Source organism: Medicago sativa, chromosome 4 (assembly GCF_051527215.1).
Source record: "Medicago sativa cultivar Bolivia chromosome 4, Bolivia_mono, whole genome shotgun sequence".
In the NCBI taxonomy this organism is placed as follows: Eukaryota; Viridiplantae; Streptophyta; class Magnoliopsida; order Fabales; family Fabaceae; genus Medicago; species Medicago sativa.
In genome coordinates this window covers 59,293,848-59,320,278 of record NC_140752.1, presented here as the reverse complement: position 1 = coordinate 59,320,278, position 26,431 = coordinate 59,293,848, and the positions used below count along the sequence as shown (strand labels likewise).

The window sequence follows — 26,431 nt, the reverse complement described above, 5'->3', positions numbered from 1 at the left end:
ATTAATTTGAAAAAAGTTTGAGGAACTATTCAATTTGGATTGGCTGTTCTTCCAACTCGATGAATACAACATCCAAGTTTTTATCTAACTAAGTGAGGTCGGCTTTCCAACTAAAAATGAAACGTGAGGAATTTATTTAAGCAATTAGACAGACGAAGAATTGATTTAAAGCAATTATTGAAAACGTAAGATTGAACCTTCAAAAAATAACTGCCAATTATTTTTATACTGGTATTTTTTTTTTTTTTTCTTTCACTTTTCTCACGGATAAAGTACATAAGTTGTCTTTGACAAAAAAAAAAAGGTACATAATATAAGAAAAAATAACAAAGGTAGGATCATGATAAAGGACCTACATATTGAGATGCCATGAGCATGCACAAAATGTAAGCTGTTATTGTCAACGCTAGCCTTAAGTGCAGTATCATGATAGAGGAACAAAACTAACTGTTTGGAAAAATGAGAAAACACTACCGCCGCACAATTTGCTAACTCTAGGAATTGTAAGCTTTAGTAAACCTACATTGAAACATTATCGGGAAGCGAGAAAATAAAAGATAATGCGCATCCAAACACTAATACATACACAAGCAATACCAGGCACATTGGGTCCCTTCTGAAAAAAGACCCAGTTTCCAAATGGCATGCTTGATGCACAAATACCTATTGTTTGGAGCCTCCATTAGCTTAATTACACCATGGTGTATGCCAAATACCTAATCATGTTGGATAAGAAGTAATGTACTCTGACCTAGCTTGAAGGTAAAGGATTTGCATCTTAACATTTACTCACATGGTATCAGAATAATGCTCAGATTTCATAGTTTAACAGTATGAGAAAAGCAAGGAAACTTTTTCCCTCAATCATCTTCATTGTCATCCTGTTTGTCATTGTGATTGTGTTTTTGAGCATTATACATTTCAGCAACCTGAAAGAAAATGGTTAAAGAATGACCAAATAATTCAATTTATTTCCTGCCTTACTCTTTCTCAATCTCCTATGATATATAGTTAGTCGGATAATGAAAGATTGGACTGTACTTTACCTGCTCAGACGAGGAGGCCTGCTCAGGAGCTTTGTCAGGCCGAACTCGAACTAGACGGGGAAATCGAAGAGATATACCCTTTATTCAGAAAATACAAAAGTACCATCAATAGAAGTTAAAAGCTATCATTATCAACTACACAATGTGAACAGGCAGAATTCCAAATTAAGTTAATCCTTTTATCATCAATTCAAATTTTTTCAAATACCTTATTAGAATCTACTATGCCCACTGCAGCTCGGTAAACAGGGCTAATGGTCAGGTCTGCAGCTTTCACCTCCCACACCTAAACGAAAGAAGATAATAATATATAACTAATGCAAAGAAAATTGCTTGTAAGCATAATGCAATTTTATAGGATAATATTAGGGTTAATAGTGTTTTACCCCCCTGTAATATAGGTCATTTTCGGTTTTACCCCCTGTAAAATAATTTTTTTGGATTTCGTCCTTGTAATTTGAAGATTTCTGGTTTTGGACCTTCATGAATTTTGACAGTAAAAAATCGAAGATATGGCAGGGGGTAAACCGAAATTTGCTCAAATTAACAGGGGGGGTAAACCGAAATTTGCTCAAATTACAAGCGGGGTAAACCTAAATTTGCTCAAATTACAGGGGGTGAAATTTTCCATGAAGGTCCAAAACCAAAAAATCTTCAAATTTCAAGGATGAAATTCAAAAAAAAGATTTTACAGGGGGAAAACCGGAAATGACCTATACTACAGGGGGGGGGGGGGGGGGGGGGGGGGGGTAAGGCACTATTAACCCATAATATTAATAAACAAAAAAAAAATGAGATGGCATTTGCAAACAAAAAAAAATTTACCTCACTCGCATCAAACCATACATCAGGATTGATTGATTCTCCACATTTATAGTATGTCTGAAATAAAGGATCAAGTTTGAATTAGTTCATAAAATACTAAGCAGAACTCAGAAATGGTAGTTCGGAGAGAAACAAGAGCCAGGGACCTTTGGTTTGGGAATCACTTTAGAGCGAAGGCTAGTAGAACGTTCTTCAAGCACTTCTTCTTTGAATCCAGTTCCTACCCACCATAACATGAAGTATAAGTGAGAAGCTATTGGTAAAAAAAGTGAAAATTAAGTTCAATAAGCAAGAGAGCTCTATACAACATAAAACGCTCACCTATCTTACAAATGCTTTGAAACTCTTCGTTATCGTTGTCATAGCACGCAAGGAGAAAAGCACCATACACTCCTACAAGACATCATGTCACTAATTCATTTCAGACCACTGAGTTAAATGTATAAATTAACAGCACAAAAAAATCTCCCAAGGCCTAGCCATATTCAGATGTAGTTGAAATATCGGGTTAAAAATGATAACAAAAATAGGCATCACCACATTAAAGAGTATGTTATATGATTACCTGTACGTTTCCCACGACCATGGAAAGCACCAATAGGTACCAAATCTAGTGAGTCCCCTATACTGCAAAGTAGAGCCGATAAATAAATGCAAACACATCAATATAAAAGTAAAATAAGAAAAATAAATATCATGTCCCTTACTTTTCCATATAATCTTTCTTCAGTTTCAGCCAGTTGAGTGACCGCTTGGAGGGTTCATATGTGGCGTCTTCATGTAATGTTTTAATAATTAATCCCTCACAACTGAAAATCAAGAGATAAGGCAAATGATAAATGATAAAAATAATTGTTCAAATTATTGCAAGAGAAACCAAATTTGGAAGAGCTGTGAGTTAGATATACAATGACGTGTTACACTATCAAATGTTTTTGATAATAGTGCAATCACATGAAAACAACAACTAAAGAGTATACTAAATTAAGTAGAAATGGTGCCCCATAACTTATGAGCAGCCTGGTGCACAAAGCTCCCGCATACGCAGGGCCCAAAAAGGGGTCCCACCATATAACTACAGCCGAAATAATGAAATTTCTATCTACATCTTGAATTTAAATGAACTAGAATTGAAATTAAAAAAAAAACTATATAAAAAAAAAACCTTGCATCAATGGCTTTGTCAAGAAATTTTTGTATCTCCTCAACATCATTTGATGTTGTTGATGTTGCAAACTGAAAGAATCCAGATTCTTCGTCGAAAGAGGTATAGAGATGCTGCAGAAAATTAGGCACTTGTCAACATACAGTTCTTATTAAAAAAAATGAGAAGACCGCTCATTCCAGATGCATGATATACAATAATGAACTACTTAACATTAACAGTAGAAAACAGATTCAATCGGCCTGCTTCCCTCAAAATAAAAAAGAAAAGACTCTTCCCATGGGATAATAAAGTTCTTGCTTGGTCCTCTCAAAAATACTATTTCCTCAATGCTTCATTTATACTATTTCTCAAATTGAGTCTCCTTTAACTAACTGCCTTGACCTATCTACTTTAATTCCTCTTTATTCTAAACTTCTACCTAACACAGCTCCTCTTATATTTCGTGGACAGTAGCTACAAATATTGTCTTAGAATGCAGAAGCTTCATCAAGGTTTCCACCCTTCCGCCAACTCTATCATGGATTCAACTGCTTAATAAAGAAAACAGAAATGAAACTATTAGCAACGCAAAGATAAAAGGTGTTACCTCTCTACGGATTTTCAAGTTTTCCTGAAGAAGTGCTTGGCCATTAAGGTACAACAAATCGAAAGCAAAGACACAAACATCAACCTTTATGTCACTCAAAGCTACATTTTTGCGGGCACGAGTACTAAGCACCTGTCAAGATGTAAGGTTATTATAACATTATCGAATCTCAACTCAAACACAATATCAGAAATTGGAAAGCTGAATCACCAATAAAGGTAAAACAACAGAGACATTAGTGGCAAAAGGATCTTATTTTGATCGCTTGATAGTATAAAAGTTTTCAGACTATAATTAAATGATGTTTTGCCACACGTAAAAATAAAGGACCGGCAATGAGATTACCTGGAAAGGAAGGATTCTCTGTTTTGTACGATCATATGCAACAAGTTCACAATCAAGGATAAATGATGTTACAGATGATTTCTTTAACCTGTTCAGTGACAGCAAATATCAGAAACTATGATGTTGAAAAATTCTATTTGAAAGCAACTGGCATACTTGTTTGAATATAATCAGTAGTCCTATAATTAGGATTCGGAATCTGATATCTCAACATGACATCCAACATGTCACTCACAACAAATCAATTATATTATTCTGATTCTGAGTATTAATTTCCTCCCTTTACATCGAAAGGACTAAAGACTATAATTTCAACATAGTATCATATAGCACAATCCTATATTATCTGTCTTTGTCACAATTCCACTGCCAAGTTTCTCCAAAATCTGAAACTCTAATATCACAATGTTCTAATCTATGATTCTTTTTTTTTTACCAGACGTTCATGAATTCCAATCACCCTTAATATACATTTATCCCAAATAGCCTGTCTGCCCTCTTTTAGTCTGAGTTGACTTTCAATCATGTTTTGTCGAGTCCATATACATTTTTCTTTTTATAGCTTAATGAGCTTTGCTTTAAGGAGGACTGTAAGAATAAATTAAAAAAACTGCAACACAACAATTTTTATCGTAACACATATATTAGAGTATCTCAAATTACCTCTTTACGATTGATTTCTAAATTTCCTTATATATAGTTTGTCGAAACATCACATGTATCATTCAGACCATATCTGTATTATTTTATCATTCCGAATATTATTTTTTCTCCATTTGCAAGGCCAAGTCTATGGTGCACAAGGGACATATGTCATTTCACCATACACAAGGTTGTTTCTACCAATGGATCAACAACTCTCGCTATTAAATTAATAAAATATTAGCAATATGATGAGATTTAATGATCCAACGGTGGAAAACAAGCTTATGCATGGTGCAATACTAATTTGCTTGAGCACATTACACAAAGCCCTATTCTAATTGAAAGGTTAAACCCTAAAACTTCAATAATTTTGTTAAAAAAATACAAATTCAAGTTGTTCGGAAAATGTTCATAATTGGCATGAGAAGATGCTATCAGATCTCAAACATAATATTCACAACTCAGTTTGATAATTTTTACCTTGAAACTGCAGCAACAACATCAGGAAACTTCCCAGTGTTCCGTTCAGCATTTCTACTGTAAATCTCTACTGAGCCATTCTCTAAGAAATGTATCTGTCTCAATACAACTAATGTTATTGCACATAAAAAGTATCATAAGCATTATGTTTCTAATGGAATGTATGACCATGAAGCATCACCTGAGCACGCTCTCCATCGTATTTGTATTCACACGTAAACTCTACATCCTGAAACTTATTTAGAATTTCAGATACACCCTTGGTTGCTTTTGACAGCATAGGCCCAACCGGAACACCAGGAGTAAAATCACACTTCTTTGGAAGTTCCCATACACCATACGTAAGGAGTGCAGACACAATTTTGTCATAATCAGGAAGAACAGAATAGACTTTTTTAACAATTTTAGCAGCCTGATGCAAAATGAAACAAAAAGTCAAAAACATATAGAGAAAAGGAAAATATTGGTATCATCACCAACATCATAATGCATTGACACCTATCTCAGCAGCAGCTAACCGTCTCCAACTTATTGAGCTGATGCACCCGAAAGGTTTTAAACAAAGCACATATCACCATTCACCCTACTTCAATAAAATTAACTTACCTCTTCAAAAGGAGACTGAATTTCAGGAGGCGGTTTAGAATGTTCTTCAGTGTACACAGCAGCTTGGCCTAAGGCAGCTAAGAGAGTTTGCTCGGCATATCCAATTCGCAATTTTGTCTGGAAAACACATCCAAGTAATTAACATAGTGAAGTATACCCACAAAATTATTTGTATAGCAGAAGAATTGCAACCTGTAGCAAACGGATTATATATAGAGGTTCACAGTCAGTTGCAGCAACAAGAAGCGACTTTATGTGGTTCTTTTTCTTCTCTTGACTGTCTTTTCCAGATTCCTGTGAACATTTATAGTAAGGGCAAATCAGTAGCAAACTCTAATAACTCTCAACTAAAAATTGTTCCAAATTCCAACAAATCCATCTTTTCTTATCTAATATGAAATAGACCATGCATATTAACTTGCAACATAAACGCAAGGGATAATTACACTAACCTACCCTGAGGTCTCTTTAAGTAACACAAAGTCCACCTCTAGTTTTATAATAGACACCAACCTCCCCTAAATTCACCTAAAATTGGCAGACACCTCCCTTTTTCCTTTTTGACTTAACACTGTTATCAATATCATTACTTTTCAATGGACCAGATGAGGTTCATCTTCCTCCACTAAACCACCAAATATTAATGCCGTTGTTGTAAGCTTTTCAAACCTTTTTTCCCTTCATTTCAAATCTCTAGTATCATAGTTGAAACTACTTTCATTGAAGATAAACCCCCACAAAAACATTGCAGAGTGTAGGCCGCTTATTCCCATGTGAATCATACACACACCCCATAAGAAAATCCACAACATCCTATTAATTTGGTTTTCCCCAATTTTATCCCAAAACATGATTGCAAAAAAAAAAAAAAAAGTGAGTAGATGATATGCATCAACTTGTGATATGAACATTAGAAACAAAAAAAGAATCACAAGAAACACACCTGTAGGAATGGAAACACACAAGAACCAAAAAAACCCACTGACTCATATTTAAGTATTGTAAGATGCTTCCATGGTGGAAGAGAGTGTGAGTATTCAGAATTTTTTTGAACGGACCTAGACGGCTCTAACAACAGGGGAGGTATTTGTCAAGTGAAAAGATAGAGGGGGTCTGAGTGACATATGCAAAAAGTTTAGGGGAGGCAAGTGTATTTTTCCCCAAACACAAACAAAGAACAACTGATTTAAACCACTAAAACTAACATTCAGCAAAAAAATCGTTGAGCCTTTGCTTTTAGCAAAAGACATATGCCTGCAAGATTATAAAACTACAACAAATGAAGCTCTCATACACATTACATTGGTGCGTGCAATATAAAATTTAAATAAACTCCTAAACGTGATCGAGTATCAACATAGCAAACTGAATATGGTTTTGTTTTAATGACAAATATCAAAAGGTGAAGAGATAAACAGTCCAAGTCTTCAAAATCAGATTATCTCAAACTAATATTTGTGGATTCGATATTTTAACCAGTGGCCACATTACAACTAATTACCAAAAAATGGCATGTGCTTCAATTTGTTTGTTCAAGTTCAACCAATTCCAAAAGTGTAGCCAGTGTTATCAATAGAGGATGGAAGACCATGGCAGAAAGCTTAAAATTCAGCAAAAAACACCATAGCACCACCATCCTTCACAAATTGACTGAGACGTTTGTCAAAAAATCCACCACTGCAATCCTCCATAGCCGATATTTGGCTACACTGATAGTATAATCTAATAACTTAAAGGTTTATCCCATGCATATAAAAACCAACTTTCATTGATAAAGATTGCACTTCTGTACACAGCACTAAACACCAATATCTCAAACAACAATCCCACTTAAGCTCCAAAATTGACAGTAAAGTACCTTTGCAATAAGATGAAATGTTTTGAAAACCTTCCTAATAGTCAAAGCATCAGGCTTCCGCATCATAGACTGAGAAGAACGGCTAGCTTTCGCAACTAAACCTAAGTCACCTTTGTCCTGTCAACAACAAAACAACAATTAGCATCTTCTTAGATAACATAACAACAATAACAATCAAGCCTTATCCCACTGAGTGGGGTCGGCTACATGGATCAAACGACGTCATAATGCTCTACCATATGCCATATATTTATTCAACTCATTAAACTCTAGATCTTTCTTAATAGTTTCTATTATAGTTTTTATAGGTCTTCCTCTGTTTCTAATGATTTGACTACTCTTCTTCTTATCTACTCTCATTACTAAGAATCTAGGCACGAAACACCTAAGCCTAGTTTCCAGTTTCCACCATCTTTTCCAATTTCTACTATAGGTGTTACCCCAACTCCCTATCTAATATTGTCATTTCTAATCCTATCTCGTCTAGTCTTACAACACATCGAAGGCAGTATCATCACCTTTGCTACGCTTAATTTATCTCTGCGTTTGTTCTTGACAGCTCAACACTTTGTCTCATACAACATCGTCAGTCTTACACAATTGTCCGGTAGAATTTTCCTTTCAACTAAAGTGGTATTTTAACCTAGCAACAACAATAAAATTAAAATTGGAACATACAAACAACCTTATACTGAATCTTAATCTGCTGCTCAGTCCTTCCACACGCCTCAGCAAGCGCCTTAATAATCGAAGCATCACCAATTCCCAATTCCAACCCTTCATGCGCCGGCGCAATTCTATTCGACGACAAATAAACAACCGGAACAAGATCCTCCGGTGTAGCATGTATCACAGTTCTCAACAAATTACACACAATGTCAGTGATCACAATTCTACCACTCTCTTCGTTAATCATATCAAACGCCAAACAGAGAAACAGAAACGGAACAGGTTTGTCTTTTTCCCAACAAACAACCGAACTCGGATCGAAACTCGCCGGTTTCTTCTTCAGCTGCGGAACCTTTTCCTTCAATTCAGCGACTATTCCCTTCGAAGATGATGATGTATTTCGGATCTTGCTCGGTGGTTCTTCATGAACAGCTTCTTCGGGTTTTTGAACGGTTTCTAGGGTTTTGAGGTTGTTAGGGTTTTGAACGGTATCTGGGGTTTTGAGTGGCGATGGAGGAGTAGGGGATTTTCGTTTTTTGGGAGATGATGAAGGTGGAGAGGGTTTTTTCTTGGCGGCGGCGCGTGCGCCAGACATGAGTTTGTCGAAGGCGGAGGGTGGTGGTTTTGACGACATTGCGCGGCGAGGAGTGGAGGAGAGAGGGAGTGAGAGAATGGAAGGGAAGAGTGACGAAGAAAATTTGACGGAAATGCGAGTAGTGAACGGAAGAGAGAAACACGATTTGAAATGCAATGCTAACATCCACTCTGAAATGGTGTTGCGGCGGGATAGATGTAATTGGCGGGAAGATGGATTTGGGGGAATGTGATGTGATTACTTGATTTATGTGTCAAGTAGCGATGGAGATAGGTCGGACCGAGTTATCTATGAAAATAGGTCGGATCAAGTTATAATTTGATTTAGATATTTTTTTTTTTTTGGAAATGTTAACTTGTGCCCTTGAGGCACAAGTTTAAAAACTAAACATAGAAACTTTTTCTTGGAAATTGTACATTCATTGTATTAAAAGTCTAAAACTTTATATTTTCAATGCAAAAGTTGTCTTTTAATTCTATTTTTACTTTCTTAACTTGTGCTCTAAGGGCACAAGTTAACATGACCTTTTTTTTTTAAAACCTATGTTTGTTTTAATGGTAAAGTTCAATATCCAAATGTTGTCCAGGATAGACTTATTTTTAGGCTTGAGTATGGTCATGGCTTAGGAGACACACCATGTGAGTTTATTGCGGGAACGTGCAGAGAGACGTTGTGGCTCGTTTGAACCAGTATCGCTCGCTCCGTGCACCCCCCCCTCGCGGAGAAGGGGTGTGTCGCAAGTAAAGTAGCCAAACGTGGAGTTTGGGCTTTGGATTGTATTGGACCTAAGTAAATGGGCCAAAGATCCTTTTGGCCGGTCCATAACACCAATCAAGGTTGGAATTGAGGTCGCAGTTAAAAAATCGAAGGTGAGGATGATCTTCTGAGACGCGTACGACTCTAATCTCATCATTTTATTCGTGGAGGATCCAACAAGGCACTTTTTTTCTTCCATTTTATTATTAATAAAGTTTTTATCTAGTATGTAATCCCTAGTGTTAGCCATTCATGATCAATCAAAAGAAACGCTCAGGTGTGATATCTAACATCGACACCCTGATGTTACAATCCACAATGGGTCAGTTATTTAAGTCTGATGTATGACATAGACATCCTGATGTGATAGTCCATTAATGAGTCAATTATTTAAGATGGTTGCTCCTTTGGCTCCCCATAAATGTGCAAACCGTTCGGGAGATAACTCCCAAACAACATTTTTTGTGTTTTTAATGGCTTCGGGAGATAACTCTCGAATGTTGTTTTTCAAGATAAAGAGTAAATCGGTGTCCAAAAGAGCACGACTCATTATTTAAGCCCAATGTCTAACATCAACACCTTGAGCACACTCCGTCTATGGGTCAATTCAATAAACAAGAAAAGTTCAAACTTGAACTCGACAAAAATTCATCACATCACTAATATACATACACAAATTCAATATTCCATTTATTTATTTCAATTTATGTAACCTTACAATGTATGAATTTACATCAACAATTATACAAACAAAAAATACAATGTACTAGTTCCAAACCCTACAATTTCTAGATGAAGACGTGATATTAAACATGACTACCTCAGATCCTCCCCAATGTATCCACCTTAGGAGTAAAAGATGAAGCACAACAGTTCCACATTCACACTCTAGGGATCACTGTCAGGGAAGAATTCATTCACAGCTAGAAAAGGCGACGGGACATCCCACCACTTTTGAGAAAGGCTTCATCAGTTGTTGTTTTTAAACAAACCCAAGAGTTTTTCTTTGGTCAAGCATATTGTTCTCAAACATATGGGCACAACGGTTTCCCTGCTGATCAACATATTGTTCTCAGGATCACCATTAACTGGTGGTAAGAACAATATGATTGACCGACAACAATCTAGGCCAATCTCAACTCACAGGCTTCGTACATCTGAGGAAATCAAGTAATGAAAAGTTGGAAGATGGAATGAGTGTGTGACACATACGGAGAAGGAATTAAAACAATATGACAGTTTTTTTTTAATCTTCACTTCTCTCACGTCACGGATAAAGAAACTAATAAAGAAAAATAAAGAAAAACAAAAGTGTCACGATTTTAGTAACCTACAATGAGAGGTTTTAACACTTGTTCATGCCATGGTAAATCAATTTAACAAATGAACCACAATATTGAGATACCATGAGTATGCGCTTAATGTAAGTTGTTCTAGTCATGGCCAGCAGCCTGGAGGGTAGTGTAGTAGTAACATGATAAACGAACAAAACTAAATGCAGAATCATGATAAAAGTGAGGAAACAGGGTAACGCCGCACGGTACGCTAATTCGTGGATTTGTAAATTTAGTAAATATGCGTTGAAACCTTATCGGCGTGCGAGAAAAGAAAAGATAGTGTGTATCAAAACACTCTATAATACCTACACAAGCAGTACCGGGCACATTGTGTCCCTTCTGAAAAAAGACCCAAATTCCAAATAGCATGTTTTAAAGCGCAAATATCTACTGTGTGGAGTGTGGACAGTCCATGAGCTAACTGTATGTTGTATGCCAAATTTCCAATCATGTTGAATAAGCAGTTATGTTCTCAGAATAATGCTGAAATTTCCAAGTTTAACAGCACGAGAAGCAAGGAAACTTTTTCCCTTAATCATCTTCATCTTCATCGTCATCCTGTTGGTCAGTGTGATTGAGTTTTTGAGCATTATACATTTCTGCAATCTGAAAGAAAGTGGTTAAAGGATGACCAAATAATTCAATTTTATGTCTTCCAGTGCTCTTTCTCAATCTTCTATCAATATATAGTCGGATAATGAAAGATTGTTATGTAATTTACCTGCTCAGACGAAGAGGCCTGTTCAGGAGTTTTGTCAGGCCGAACTCGAATGAAACGCGGAAATCGAAGAGATATGCCCTTTATTTAGAAAATGTAAAAGTACCACACCAATAGAAGTTAAAAACTATCATTGTTCAACTAAACAATTTTGCAGGCAGAATTCCAAAATAAATTGAGACACTTGTATCATCAGTTCGCTTTTTTCTAATACCTTATTGGGATCTACTTTGCCCTCTGCAGCTCGGTAGACAGGGCTAATAGTCAGGTCTGCAGCTTCCACCTCCCACACCTTAATAAAATAAGATGATATATAACTAACCCAAAAATATTTGCTTGTGAACATAATGCAATTTTATTGGATAAAAATAATAAGATAAAAAAAATAACAAAGCATTAACAAAAGTGCATGCTAACTAGTCAAGGATTTTGTTACCTCACTAGCTTCAAACCAGACATCAGGATTGATTGATTCTCCACATTTATAATATGCCTGAAATAAAGGATCGGGTTTGATTTAGTTCATAAAATTATTAATCAGGCTTTAGAAAAGGTTCAGAGAGAAACAAGAGCGAGGGACCTTTGGTTTGGGAATCACTTTAGAGCGAAGGCTGGTAGAACGTTCTTCAAGCACTTCTTCTTTGAATCCAGTTCCTACCCACCATAACATGAAGAATAAGTCAGAAAATTAAGTTTAATAAACAAAAGAACTATATACAACATAAAACGCTCTAGCTTAACAATACTTTGAAATTCGTTGTTTTCGCTGTTATAGCAAGCAACGAGAAAAGCACCATACAATCCTACAAGACATAATGTCACTACATTAAAGAGTGTGTTTACATTAACAGCACATAACAAACTCCCAAGGCCTATAGCCTTATTCAGATGTAAGTGAAATATGAGCTTTAAAAATGATGAAAAAAGTACAAAAATAGGCATCACTACATTAAAGAGTGTGTTTCATGATCACCTGTGCGTTTAACACGACCATGGAAAGCACCAATAGGTACCAAATCTAAGGAGTCCCCTAAACTGCAAAGTATAACCAATATATAATTGGAACCACATTAATACAAAAGTGAAATACGAAAAAATGAGTAAATTAACATTTTAGTCATTGAAGTTGCCAGAGTCCGTCAATTTAGTTCATCAAATTTATGATACAACAAGCTAGTCCCTTAAATTGAACAACATCAATCAAATTAGTCCTATTTCCAAATTTAGCACCACAATTTCAAAGGCTTTATGTTTGTATTGATGCAACAAGAGATTATTATAGTCAGTATATAGGTCTTAAACTAGTTTTGATAGATGTTTACTAAAGAAATATTTTGATACAAGGACTAAATAGATTGGCGTTCTTCAATTTAAATTAAAGGACTAACTATTTCGTAAATTTGAGGGACTAAATTGGTCAAACCTTGCAATTTTGATGATTTACTATGAGAAAAATTAATATCATATCCTTACTTTTCGATATAATCTTTCTTCAGTTTCAGCCAGTTGTTTGATCGCTTTGAGGGTTCATATGTGGCGTCTTCATGTAATGTTTTAACAATTAATCCCTCACAACTAAAATCAAGAGATAAGATAAATGTTAAATGATAAAAATTATTGCTTCAAACTATTGCAAGAGAAACCAAAGTTGGAAGAACTGTGAGTTAGATATACAATGCCTATCAAATGTTTTTGATAGTAGTATAATGACATGAAGACAAATAAAGAGTATGCTAAATTAGGCAGAAATGGTGGCATATATTTTCAACTGAAATCATGAAATTTATATCTACATGAATTTAAAGGCATATATTTTCAACTGAAATCATGAAATTTATATCTACATGGATTTAAATTAACTAGAAGAATTTAAATAAACCTTGCATCAATAGCTTTGTCGAAAAATTCTTGTATCTCCTCAACATCATTTGATGTAGTTGATGTCGCAAACTGAAGGAATCCAGATTCTTCCTCAAAAGAGGTGTATAGACTCTGAAGAGAAAAAAATCAGGCCCTCGCTAACATATAGTTCTTAAATAAAAATATGAGAAGACAACTTATTCCAAAGACATGATATACAATCAGGAATTATTTCTTGTCACTAAAATTTAATGATAAATTATAAAATCTGAACGGTCCCAATCTCGTGTTTCCCAACCTTTTCCACCGTTCAGACAATTCTATCATGGACTTACCTACTTAATAAAGAAAACAATAAAATGAAACTATTGGCAATGCAAAGATAGAAGGTTTACCTCTCTACGGATTTTAAGGTTTTCCTGAAGAAGATCGTGGCCATTAAGGTGCAACAAATCAAAAGCAAATACACAAACATCAACCTTTATGTCACTCTTTGCTACATTTTTGCGGGATCGAGTACTAAGCACCTGTAAAGATATAAGATTACTATAAACTTATCAATTCTCAACTACTCACATACAATACCAGAAATTGGAAAGCTGCTTCACTAATATAGGTAAAACAGCATAAATTACCTGGAAAGGACGGATTTTCTGTTCTGCACGGTCATATGCAACAAGTTCACAATCAAGGACAAAAGATGATACTGTTGTTTTCTTTAACCTGTTCATTGATAGAAAATATAAGAAACCATGATGTTGAAAAAATTGTATTGGAGAGCATCTGGTATACTTGTTTCAATAAATCAACGGTCACTAAGATTGTTTCTGTCAGAATATTTGAAAAATATCTCAACATATTATCTCTTAAATTTGGTTCTCATATTTCCCTATATATCATGGTTTGTTTCCTTATATCTTAACATAACATCCAACACATCATTCACATCATATCAATGTTAATTTTACTATCCTGGGTATTAATTTCCTCCCTTTACATCTAAATGACTAAATATGATAATATCAATATAGTATCAGTATAGTACCATCCTATATTATCCGTCCATGTTACAATTCCACTGCCAAGTTTCTAAAAAATTTTAAACTATCATCACAATGTGCTTACCTATCTGATTCTTTTCTTTTACAAGACCTGCATGAATTCCGATCACCTTTAATATAGATTTATCCCGAATACAGTGAAGCCATGGTCTGCCCTCAATTTTAGTCCAAGTTGACTTCCAAGTGGAGTCCATATACATTTTTCTTTTAATAGCTTAGTGAGCTATACTTTAAGGAGGACTGTAAGAATAAATTAAGAAGTATCTCAATGCAACAATATTCTTTTTCTTCTTTTTGGTCAAGCAACCTAGTGACTAGAATTCACCTTTTAAGGTGAATAAGTGGGGTGTCTGGGGTTCGAACCCCGACCCCTGCATATAACAATGCATTGTCTCTACCAACTGAGTCATGGTCACGAGGACATGCAACAATATTCTATCATATAACATGTTAGAGTATCTTAAATTACCTCTTACGATTGATTTCTATATTTCCTTATATAGCATAATTTGTCGGAACACCCAATGTATCATTCACATCATATCAATAAAATTTTATTATTCCAAATATTATTTGTCCTCAGGAGCGGAGGGTTTCATGACAATGTGGTAGCATTATCTACCCCAGAAGAAAAACAAATCTTGAATAAGTAGCATAGTTTTTATATGTAGCTACCTCATTAATGTATGTTTGGCTATTCGAAACAATTTTGTTTGTTTGAAGAAATATAATATTAAAAAAATATTGATAACTATGTAGTAGAGTCAAATATGGATAAATTTGACTTCTTAATTAAAATGCCGTCAAGCTCAACTTTTATAAATAACTATTGTTCGTTTTTATTTTCTTTGTTTCCGTTTCATTTAATATAAGTAAAATTATTGTGAATTTATTTTGCTTATTGATATATCAGACTTCAAACATCATATTTAGAACTCAGTTTGATAATTTTTACCTTGAAACTGCAGCAATAACATCAGGATACTTCCCAGTGTTCCGTTCAGAATTTCTACTGTAAATCTCTACCGAGCCATTCTCCAAGAAATGTATCTGTCTCAATACAACTAATGTTATTGCACGTAATAAGTACCATAAGCAGTCATTTCTGATGAAATATATGACTATGAAGCATCACCTGAGCACGCTCTCCGTCGTATTTGTACTCACACGTAAACTCTACACCCTGGAACTTATTTAGAATTTGAGGTACACTCTTGGTTGCTTTTGACAGCATAGGCCCAACTGGAATGCCAGGAGTAAAATTACACTTCTTTGGAAGTTTCCATACACCACCCGTATGGAGTGCAGAAACAATTTTGTCATAATCGGGAAGAACATAATAGACTTTTTTAACAATCTTTGCTGCCTAATGCAAAATGAAAACATATACATAAAAGAAAAAGGTTAGTATCAGCATCATAATGCACGGACACCTAGGTTTAAAACTAAAGCACATATCGCCATTCGTAAGATTAGCTTACCTCTTCTAAAGGAGACTTAATTTCTGGAGGCGGGTTAGAATGCTCTTTTGTGTACACTGCAGCTTGGCCTAATGCAGCCAAGAGAGTTTGCTCAGCATATCCAATTCGCAATTTTGTCTGGAAAACAATTCCAAGTAATTAACATCGAGAAGTTAACCCACCAGATTATTTGAATAACAGAAGAATTGCAACCTGTAGCAAACGGATTATATATAGAGGTTCACAATCAGTTGCAGCAAAAAGGAGTGACTTTATGTGATTCTTTTTCTTCTGTTGACTGTCTTTTCCAGATTCCTGCGGACATTTATAAATAAGGTCAACTCAGTAGCAAACTCTATCTCTCGACCAAAAATTGTAACAAATCCCAACAAATTTATTGTTCCCTATTTTATAGAATACAGACCATGTTTATTAACTTCCAACATAAACACAGAACAGATTTAAACAACAAAAACTAACATCCAGGAAAAAAATTGTTAAGCCTTAGATTTTAGCAAAAGACATATGCCTGCAAGATAGAAATAGAAAATCTATAACAAAGGAAACTCTCTGAGACACATAATTTTGGTGCATGCAACATATAAATCAAATAAACTTCTAACTGTGATTGAGTATCGACAAAACAAACTGAAAATGGTTGTCGTGTTTTAACGACAAATATCAAAAGACGAACAGATAAACATTCCAAGTCTTCCACATCAGATTATCTCAAACACATTTGTGAATTATATATTTTGACCACATCAGAGAAATAAAACTAATTACCAAAAAAATGGCACGCACTTCAATTGGCTTCTTCAATAGTTGTCAATTGCTGATAGTAGCTGATTGTTAAAATTCCGCTATACAATAGAGCTATAGCCGCTATTTGACAACATTTTGTACTAAATAGTGTGTCTCGGAGCAATAGCAGTTTATCTAAATACCGCTACGCTAAAGCAGTATATCGCTGCTATAGCCTCTATTTAACAACATTAACCATTTACTAAATTGTAGTAAGTGTTATCAATGGCGGATGACAGAAAGCCAAAAATCCAGCATAGACACCATAGCGCTGCCGTCCTTTCACGTATATACCGTGACATTGTCAAAAAAAATCCGCCACCGCTATCCTTCATGGCCAATATTTAGCAACACTGACAGTATAATCTAATAACTTAGGTTTATCCTATGCATTGAAAAACCAACTTTCATTGCTTACTGTTCAATACTGAAACAAACCATTAATTATCTCAAACAACAAACCCACAAACTTAAGCTCCAAAATTGACAGTAAAATACCTTTGCAATAAGATGAAATGTGTCGAAAACCTTCCTAATAGTCAAAGCATCATGCTTCCGCATCATAGGCTGTGAAGAACGGCTCCCTTTCGCAACTAAACCTAAATCACCTTTTTTCTGTCAACAAAAAATAAACAATTAACATCTACTTAGGGTCTGTTTTACAAGACACGTTCTTGAGCTTATAACTTATGTCTTATAAGCTCATTTGACTAAAAAAGACACGTTTGGTAACCATCACTTTCTCATGAGCTTTATAGCTTATTATTACTGACTTTTAGCGTTTTTTGATAAGCTAATTCAAGTAGCTTATAGCCTATCATTTTTTATCTCATTTTTATCCCTTTAATCTGAATTAAAAAATATTAATTAAATTATCTTTTCTACAACATTTTATATTTATAAGCTAGTTTAATCGCAAATTTCACCCGACACTATAAATTCAATCAGTTAGTTTATCCGCAATTAGCTATAAGCTAGCTTATCAGCTATCCACCATAAGCTAATTTATCAATTATTCACTATTTTTTACCGAACAGAGTCTTAAACAATACCGCAACCACAACAACATCGAAATTAAAACAGCAAAAAACCTTATACTGAGACTTAATATGTTTCTCATTCCTTCCACACGCCTCAGCAAGCGCCTTAATGATCGAAGCATCACCGATTCCCAATTCTAACCCTTCATGCACCAGCGCAATTCTATTCGCCGACAAATAAACAACCGGAACAAGATCCTCCGGTTTAGCATGTCTCACAGTCCTCAAAAGATTACACACAATCTCAGTGATCACAATTCTTCCACTCTCTTTGCTAATCAAATCGAACGCTAGAGAGAGAAACAAAAACGGCACAGGTTTGTCTTTCTCCCAGCAAACAACCGAACTCGGATCGAAATTCGCCGGTTTCTTCTTCAGCTTCGGAAGTTTTTCCTTCAATTCAGCGACTATCCCGTTGGAAGAAGATGAAGTGTTGCGGATCTTGCTCGATGGATCTTCATGAACGGTTTCTTTGGGTTCTTGAACGGTTTCTACGGTTTTGAGGTTGTTATTAGAGTTTATAACGGTTTCTAGGGTTTTGTGTGGAGATGAAGAAGGGGGAGGAGTAGGAGCTTTTCGTTTCTTGGAAGATGATGAAGGTGGTGGTTTCTTCTTGGAGGCGGCAGAGCGTGCGTCGGACATGAGTTTGTCCAAGGCGGAGGGTGGTGGTTCTGACGACATTGTGCGGCGAAGGGTTGAAGAGAGAGGGGGTGAGAGAATGAAAGGGAAGAGTGAAGAAGAAGATTCGAGGGAAATGCGAAATGTTGACTGAAGAGAGAAAAAACGGTTTGAACAGCATTATATAATTGGCGGGAAGATAGATTTGGGGCATTGTTGCTGCTGACTGAGAAACTCTACGCAACCCCAGATAAAAAAAAAGATCTAGAGTGTGTTTGGTAAAATTAAGTTATAAGCTAGTTTAGTTGATAACTGATAAATTGATAAACTTGTTGATTTAAATTAAAGTTTTTGGTAAAATTAGCTTTTGAAGTTACTAATAAATATAAAACGACTTAAAAGTAAATATATGTTAAATATAGGCCACGTGTGTAATTAATTAATTAAAAAAATAAAAAATCGAAAAAATCAATTTTTAAATAAAGTAAATGAAAAAAAATCCAGAAAATCAATTTTTAAATTAAATAAATGAAAAAAATAATAATAAATAATTAAAAAATAATGAAAAAATTCGAAAAAAATACGGAAATTTTTTTTAAAAATCTGGCAAATTTGAAATTATTTTTTTCGAGTTTTTTCCAGAATTTTTTTCTAATATTTTTTTCGAAATTTTTTTTTCAAATTTTTTCCAGAATCTTTTACAGAATTTTCTAATGTTGAAAATTTGACATTCTAAAGGCGCAAGGAAACGAAAAAAGTATACACAAAAACACCGACGATAATACAACTTGGCCACAAATTTGGTACATATTTCTTCTTTAGGGAAATGAATGTTTCCATGACATTACTTTTTCGAATAAGTGATTCTTGGAATTTTCCATGAATTTTTGTGAAAATTTTTTCGTTTTTTTAATCATTTTTATTAATATTTTTATTTTTCAAGAATTTATTTCATTTTTTTTGTAATATTTTTTCGTTTTTTAAATTTTTTTATTTTTTCATTATTTTTCATTTTTCCAAAATTTATTTCATTTTTTTGTAATATTTTTTCATTATTTTTTTCGTTTTTTAAAAAATCTGGAAAATTTGACATTTTTTTTTCGAATTTTTTCATTATTTTATAATTTTTTCATTTATTTAATTTAAAAATTGATTTTCTAGATTTTTTTCATTTATTTAATTTAAAATCTGGAAATTTTTTATATTTTTTTCATTATTTTTTATTTTTCCAGAATTTTTTTATTATTTTTTTCATTTATTTAATTTAAAAATTGATTTTTTCGATTTTTTATTTTTTTAATTAATTAATTACACACGTGGCATGCCACGTATGCGTTGACTTTGTCAAAATTGACCAAAAGGACCAAATATGCAAAGGGGCTAAAACATAGGGGACCAAAATTGTAGTTTTCAAACTTAGGGAGCCAAAATCGCAACTTTTTGAAAGATAGGGGGCCAAAGTTGCACTTTAGCCTTAAATATATTATAAATTTAATTTATAAAAAATTTTAACTTTTTTTATACCCATAAATATTTTAACTAAGAATTTATCTATGTTTTGCGTTGTCTTCCTTGCTAAAAAAAAAAAAAAAATCCAAGTTCATAGATATCATTTGTTACCAGCCTTATTTTTGGATTTGACCCCGACATCTTTTGAAAGTCTACAATGACATAAAAGTCTATTTTATGTTAACATTCTTTAAACTATAAATGATTTATCGATTTAATTTCCAACAAATACGAAGGGGGATTGAAGGATTCTCTAATCTTTGTTAGACTCATGAATCACAAAAACTCAATCTCGCATTGTGCATGACGATTAAAACCCTGCAACCACTCCAATCTTTACTTTTATTTGCTTTTCTAATAAATTCCGCTAATTACCGAGTTGAACACAATCCTCGCGGAGACGATTAACTTACTACTTTATTACTTGATAGGATTTGGTGCACTTGCCTAAATTATATCATTAGTTCATAAACACTTTTTAACAAAGTTGTCTGAAAAGGACTAATTTATAACAAAAAGTAACTTAAAAGACCATTTCGTAACAAAAAGACTTAAATGACTAATTTATTATAAATATCCAACTCAAAGGACCGCATGAGGTATTTTTTTGCCTTTAAATAACTAAAAAACTTCTTAAAAAAGTAGATTGAAACTAAAATATAAATACAATAACGATAAAGGAAACAATTTCCTCTTTCTACCCTTTCTATGAACCTCATGTTCTTCATCTTCCTAACCACTTACATCTTTATAATGAAACGATGATGATGGTGATCTTGTTGTCTATGAATTTTTAGGTTTTTTAGGGTATTTACGAAGATTGATGAAGGTGATGTTGAAGAAGAAGAAGGAATAAGATGAAGAAAAGAAAGAAAAAAAAATATTAGTTGTTGGTGGTTCACCGTAAGATGCAATATACATGCGTAATTCGACGATCTTCTTTTTAACAAAAAAATAAATGATTAAAATTAATAAAAATTAATAAGGTCTTTGGTGATCCACCTTTAATCCTCATACATATTTGAGTTTTTTTTTTTTTTTGGTAAGATGGATGAATAATGCACATTTGAGGTTAAAATTAAAAGAATGAGATCAAATTGATTGATGGAAGCGAAGATAAGGGATTAAATTGAACATTTTAATAGTTGAGACCAATTTAAAACAAAGGAATAAGTTAGGGAAACATATGATCAATTAAGTAAAAATTTACTAATACTGAAATATGAAGGGTCTGGCTTTGGTTTTAAGAGCCTTAGAACATTTTCAAAGTTTCGTTCTTCACATTTAAGAGCATACAAATTTGTTTAAGAAGCATTGAAAAATTTTGGGAGGGTAGAAAACGATTGCAATGCTATAACATATACACTATTTTTAATAGGGTCTTGCTAACCAGTGCCCTCAGGGCAATAGTTAAGGAAACTATAAATATAAAATTTATCTTAAAAATATAAGTTTTGACTTTTGATTAAGTAATAATTATATCATTTTTTATAATTTTGGTTGTTTAACCAATGCACCGAGGACACTGTTTAACATTCACCTTTTTTAATAATATAAGAGCATACAAATTTTTTATATTTGCAAAGACTAAAAACAAATTTTTTTTTGCCTCCACTTGAGTACTGACTCTTTCTCCGTCTTGTGATTGTTAGCGGGCTGTTATGCTCGAAAGAGCTTTTATTCCTACTGCTTTTTTAGGGGTTACTTGTACGTGGATCTTGATACTGTATTGACGGTTGATCCATTCACCACTTATGAACCGTTTTTTAATCGTATGGATGCTCACTCTTCATTTTTTTTTGTAACCTGGTTTCGTGCTTGTGAGCGGGCTCGCTGGGTTACGTTCGTGACAAATGCTTACTTTGTTAGGATTAATTAGGGTTGATCCACCTCGTTCGTATTATCATGTTTTATTCACATTTGGGTTGTACCAGAATTAGGTTTAATGTCTCCTTAGTCTCTGCATCTCTTTATTTTTATTTAATCTATTTCTCTTTTTGCCTAAAAAAAATAACTTTTTTTAGATAGATTAAAAATTAAAAGTAATAGATTTGTTAGGATCAAAAACATATTTTTTTTTGTGGTGGCGGAGGTTTGAACCCCGGATCTTGCATATTTCATTATAAAGATTTTGTAAGTATTTTTTTTATACCTATTTAAGTATTTTTTTTAAGGCAAATGTTAACATGTGCCCCACGGGTATATATTAGGGAATTTAAAATAGAAATAACCGTCTTAAAAGTTGTGCATTCAACTTTATTCAACTTTTCAAAGTCAAACTTTTGTTCTTTTTTATACTCCATCTGTTTCAAAATGAGTGTCGCTTTAGCCAAAATGATTTGTTTCAAAATGAATGTCACTTTACATTTCCAACAATTTTAAGTTTTTTCTTCCAACTTTACCCTCAATAAATACTCTAACTTTTCTCTCACATAATTTCCAATGCAACTTTAAGTTTGTCTTTTACTTATAAAGTAATGGCAGTTTAGTAAAAGTGTTATGTCTAATGATTATTTCATTCTGTTTCTTAATCTGTGTGACAAAATCTTAAACGACACTCATTGTGAAACAGAGGGAGTAAAAAAGTTCTAATTTTAGATTCCTTAACTTGTGCCATAAGGGCACAAGATAACAAGACCCTTTTTTTTAATTAATCAACATGAAATACATAAAGAGTCGTGTTATTTGAACAACCATATGCATGTCAACTTATGTGACAACCATAAATATACAAAGAAATGAAGATATTGACACAAAAACTAAAACAGAAAGAAAAAGTAAAAACATAATGTTAATATAAGAGAGAAAATTATCACAAAAGTTATAAAAAAAATAGTTGAACAAATGTCGATTCTCATTTTTTTAGAAATCATTTCTCATACTTAAATAAGTTTATTTATAGAGTTGTGTTATTTAAACATTTATATGACAACTTTTAAGATAATTAAAATTTTACAAAGAAAATGAAGTATTGACACAAAAACCAAATCAATAAACAATAAGTAAAAAGATAATATGAAAATGAAAGATAAAGTTATCACAAAATTATTAAAAAATAATTGTTCAAATATATTTTTTTCTGTTAAACAACGTGTAAACTCTTTTCTTACCGCACATATTTTGATTTTGAAGTCAAAAAACAAGGTAGTTAATGGAAAGTACAAAAAAAACCTAAAAATCAGGTAAACATTATAAAATGCGGTGTCATAACTCATAACACACATCAAAATCAGAAAGACCAAACACAAGAAACAAAAAAACATATGAACTCTCAAATCAAATCCAAAACAACCAAATCCAATTATCAAATCCAGCCAAAAAACATCCTTTACCCACACTCCTGTCTCTGTTTCTTCCTCTTCCACATTCACTTTCACTGCCTCACTTCAAAACCCAGTTTCTAATTCAGCTTTTCTTCTTCTTTATTATAATTAAAGTTTCCACCTTTTACTAGCTACTTAGATCTTCAACTTGACCCAGTTGAATTTTTACATGAATTGAAGTAAATGAGAAAATGGGGTTGATTTTTGTATTGTTTTAGGATGTTGGAGTAGAAAAAGGTTCAATTTTGAAGTGGTCTTGTAGTATAGTGTTGTTGTGCATGTGAGAATGGAGGGTAGGATGAAGAAGTATAGACAAGTGAGTCCAGATAGGGCTAAGGTTTGGACCGAGAAATCACCAAAATATCAACAGAATTTGAAGGTGCCAGTGATTTATTATCTTTGTAGAAATAGGCAACTTGAACATCCTCATTTCATGGAGGTTCCACTTTCTTCTCCAGATGGGTTATACTTGAGAGGTACATAATTGAAAAAACAATAATTTTTTTTTTTTTTGAATTTTGGAATGTGGTTGTTGATTTTTATTCTTTATGGATGATGATTTTTGAGGGATTTTTGTGTGTGTAGATGTGATTGATAAACTAAATGCATTGAGAGGTAGAGGCATGGCTTCCTTGTATTCATGGTCTTCTAAGAGGTGAGCAAGTTATTTTTACATTCTCAATGTTTTTATGTAAGTTCAATTTGTGTGTTTGTATGTTGAAAAAAAGATAGAGAAAACGGATGGGGAGAAGATGAAAAAATAGATTTTTTTTGGGTCCTAACCCTCCGGTTCCTATAAGAAAGGACTTGGTAATTCAGAGTTTGACCAAGAGGTAAATAAAGCTTGATCGATGGCTGTTTAAGCTAGAGATTGAACTTGGGTGCCCTTGATGATTAGACCTTAGCTGAAGCTCATTAGCTTCAATTTGGACTTAGGAATGGAAACTTGATTGGATTTATCTTTGGCCCTTGTTTTCTTTTTGAATGTTAGCAATTTTATTATTGCATATAATTCTCAACATTTATATATTTGTTTTTCCTGTAATTCAGAAGCTACAAGAATGGATTTGTGTGGCATGATCTTTGTGAAGATGATCTTATTCAACCGGCCCATGGAAACGAGTATGTCCTCAAAGGCTCTGAGCTCTTTGATGAATCCAATTCAGGTGAACTAGATATCTAGTTTATTTATCTTCAAAAGACAATAATTTACTAGGTCCTCAATGGTATTGAATAATGCATTTTTCTTTGTAGACCGTTTCAGTCCCATTAACGATGTCAAAATACAAAGTGTGAAGATGTTACCGGGGCCATCCTCCTGTCGGAGTCACGACGAAGCCTCATCCTCGTCTAGCATGAATGGAAAAGAGACAAGATACTCTCAGGATGACGAGCAATCCCATGAACAACATACGGGTTCCTCTGATGTTTCTCCGGAGTCAAGAGCTGAAAAGACCGGTTCACTAAGCTTGGCACTGACAGAGTACACAATTTATAAGGCTGATGGATTGGCAGATGCTTCAACTCAAACAGAAGATAGTATGAACCGATCCAAAACTCGGAAAAGTTGCACAAGAGGTGTATCGACCGATGATGGGTCGTTAGTATCTGAATGCCATGAAATATGTCAAACCGAAGTTCCACAATTGAAACATAATCCAGAAATCTGCAAGGATACCATTTCTCATTCTCCAACAACTTCTAGTCCCTTATCTTTTGTAGGGAAGATGGAAACTTTGGAATCTTTGATTAGAGCTGATGCTAGTAAAGCGAACAGCTTTCGGATTCTTGAAGAGGAGGATATTCCTATGCCAACCAATACAAGGCTGAAGGCTTCAAATTTGTTGATGCAACTAATCTCTTGTGGTTCAATATCAGTGAAAAACCACAGTTTTGGCCTTATTCCTTCCTATAAGCCTAGGTTTTCGCATTCGAAATTCCCTTCTCCGTTGTTCTCAACATCTTTTGTGTTAGGCGAATACGATTGCTTAGCCGAGAATCCAAAACTGATGAACGTCAGATTGGAAGACAAAGAATATTTTAGTGGGAGCTTAATTGAGACTAAACTGAAGGAAGGTGATGCACGTAATGTTCTCAAACGCTCTTCTTCGTACAACAATGAGAGGTATGTTGTGTTTTAAACCTTCTCTTATTCATTGCGGTTTGTTTTATTTTTACAAAATACAATCGTGGAAATTTATCATAACATGCCATTGAAAATGACTTATGGTCAAGAATTATTGTAGTTGGTTTGTTAGATTCATGTTTAAGAGTTCTGTAGTTGGTTTTGATTGGCATTAGATTAGAACATGGTAATCACGACATCTTTGCCAATTCACGAATATGCAGGACAAATAAAGAACAGAAGCCAAAAGAAGACGAAGAGGAACCGTCCTCAGGACATTCAAAATGCATTCCACGATCAATTAAAGCTTCACTAACCAAGCATCCAAGAGGAGAATCCATGAGATCCCCTATTTCCGATGGACCAAGAACATCATCGGATAGAATCGATGGCTCCTGCATATCGGCAATATCATCTAACAGCAGCAGCCAAAGAATCACCGAACCTTCGTCAGGGAAAAAGCAACCAAAGAGGGTAGATTCATTTCGAGAAAACGAGGTCATCAAAATCGAAGAAAGTTAAGTGTTGAGTCTGTTTTGTTTATCATTATGTTCTTATAGCTTTCATCATCATAAGACTAATAAAATTGATGTTTATTTCACAACAGGCTGGCTTCAGGAGCTCGGGTTATAATCCAATCTAAACCTTTTTGCGACGCAGCGTCTAGCAGCCATTAAGAGATTAATTTTATTGTTTATCAGGTTTACTTTGAACTCTATGATTGTATATATTTTGGTAGGTTCATGTGACTCATGGCAAGGAGAGCTAGTAGTGCAGGTTGGTCCCAGTGGTCCAGTTCTTATAACTATATTGTGCTGGCTAGAGAGGGACTTGTGATACTCAAATGAAGTTATTGCACATTTTGTTGTAGCTTCAAGGCAGTTTTTGTTGTGGACCACATTCATAGGTGGTCAATAGTAGAGTACAATTTCTAACCACTAGATTGATATCTAGACTGTAGTTCTATCAGATCTAATTGTGGGTCCCCTACATTGAA

The 26,431-nt window shown here is 34.0% G+C and overlaps 3 protein-coding genes across 3 annotated transcripts; 1 reads left to right on the top strand and 2 right to left on the bottom strand.

Annotated features, from left to right (window-relative positions):
* Window positions 1-338: 338 nt before the first annotated feature.
* On the bottom strand, window positions 339-8,992 carry LOC146930283 (DNA ligase 1-like). Its single transcript, XM_085701862.1, has 17 exons — window positions 8,245-8,992; window positions 7,560-7,676; window positions 5,894-5,995; window positions 5,702-5,818; window positions 5,277-5,507; window positions 5,096-5,190; window positions 3,971-4,058; window positions 3,626-3,757; window positions 3,037-3,149; window positions 2,579-2,680; window positions 2,437-2,498; window positions 2,193-2,264; window positions 2,018-2,091; window positions 1,872-1,928; window positions 1,255-1,332; window positions 1,047-1,124; window positions 339-929 (listed from the first exon to the last, which is right to left on the bottom strand). Exons 1-17 carry the CDS (start codon window positions 8,986-8,988, stop codon window positions 861-863), a joined length of 2,331 nt encoding a protein of 776 aa, XP_085557988.1. The 5' UTR covers window positions 8,989-8,992; the 3' UTR covers window positions 339-860.
* A 1,256-nt stretch (window positions 8,993-10,248) lies between these two features.
* On the bottom strand, window positions 10,249-18,627 carry LOC146930282 (DNA ligase 1-like). Its single transcript, XM_085701860.1, is given in 18 exon segments — window positions 10,249-11,522; window positions 11,638-11,715; window positions 11,849-11,926; window positions 12,071-12,127; window positions 12,215-12,288; window positions 12,363-12,437; window positions 12,608-12,669; window positions 13,108-13,209; window positions 13,514-13,626; window positions 13,890-14,021; window positions 14,130-14,217; window positions 15,511-15,632; window positions 15,635-15,657; window positions 15,660-15,921; window positions 16,037-16,153; window positions 16,229-16,330; window positions 17,318-17,434; window positions 17,911-18,627. Coding segments are annotated over 18 exon segments (2,307 nt in total). The 5' UTR covers window positions 18,541-18,627; the 3' UTR covers window positions 10,249-11,447.
* A 4,579-nt stretch (window positions 18,628-23,206) lies between these two features.
* LOC146930281 (protein SOSEKI 3-like) lies at window positions 23,207-26,431 on the top strand. Its single transcript, XM_085701859.1, has 6 exons — window positions 23,207-23,785; window positions 23,895-23,964; window positions 24,360-24,475; window positions 24,564-25,434; window positions 25,659-25,951; window positions 26,042-26,431. The coding sequence occupies exons 1-6, from the start codon at window positions 23,596-23,598 to the stop codon at window positions 26,065-26,067; spliced, it is 1,566 nt and encodes a 521-aa protein (XP_085557985.1). The 5' UTR covers window positions 23,207-23,595; the 3' UTR covers window positions 26,068-26,431.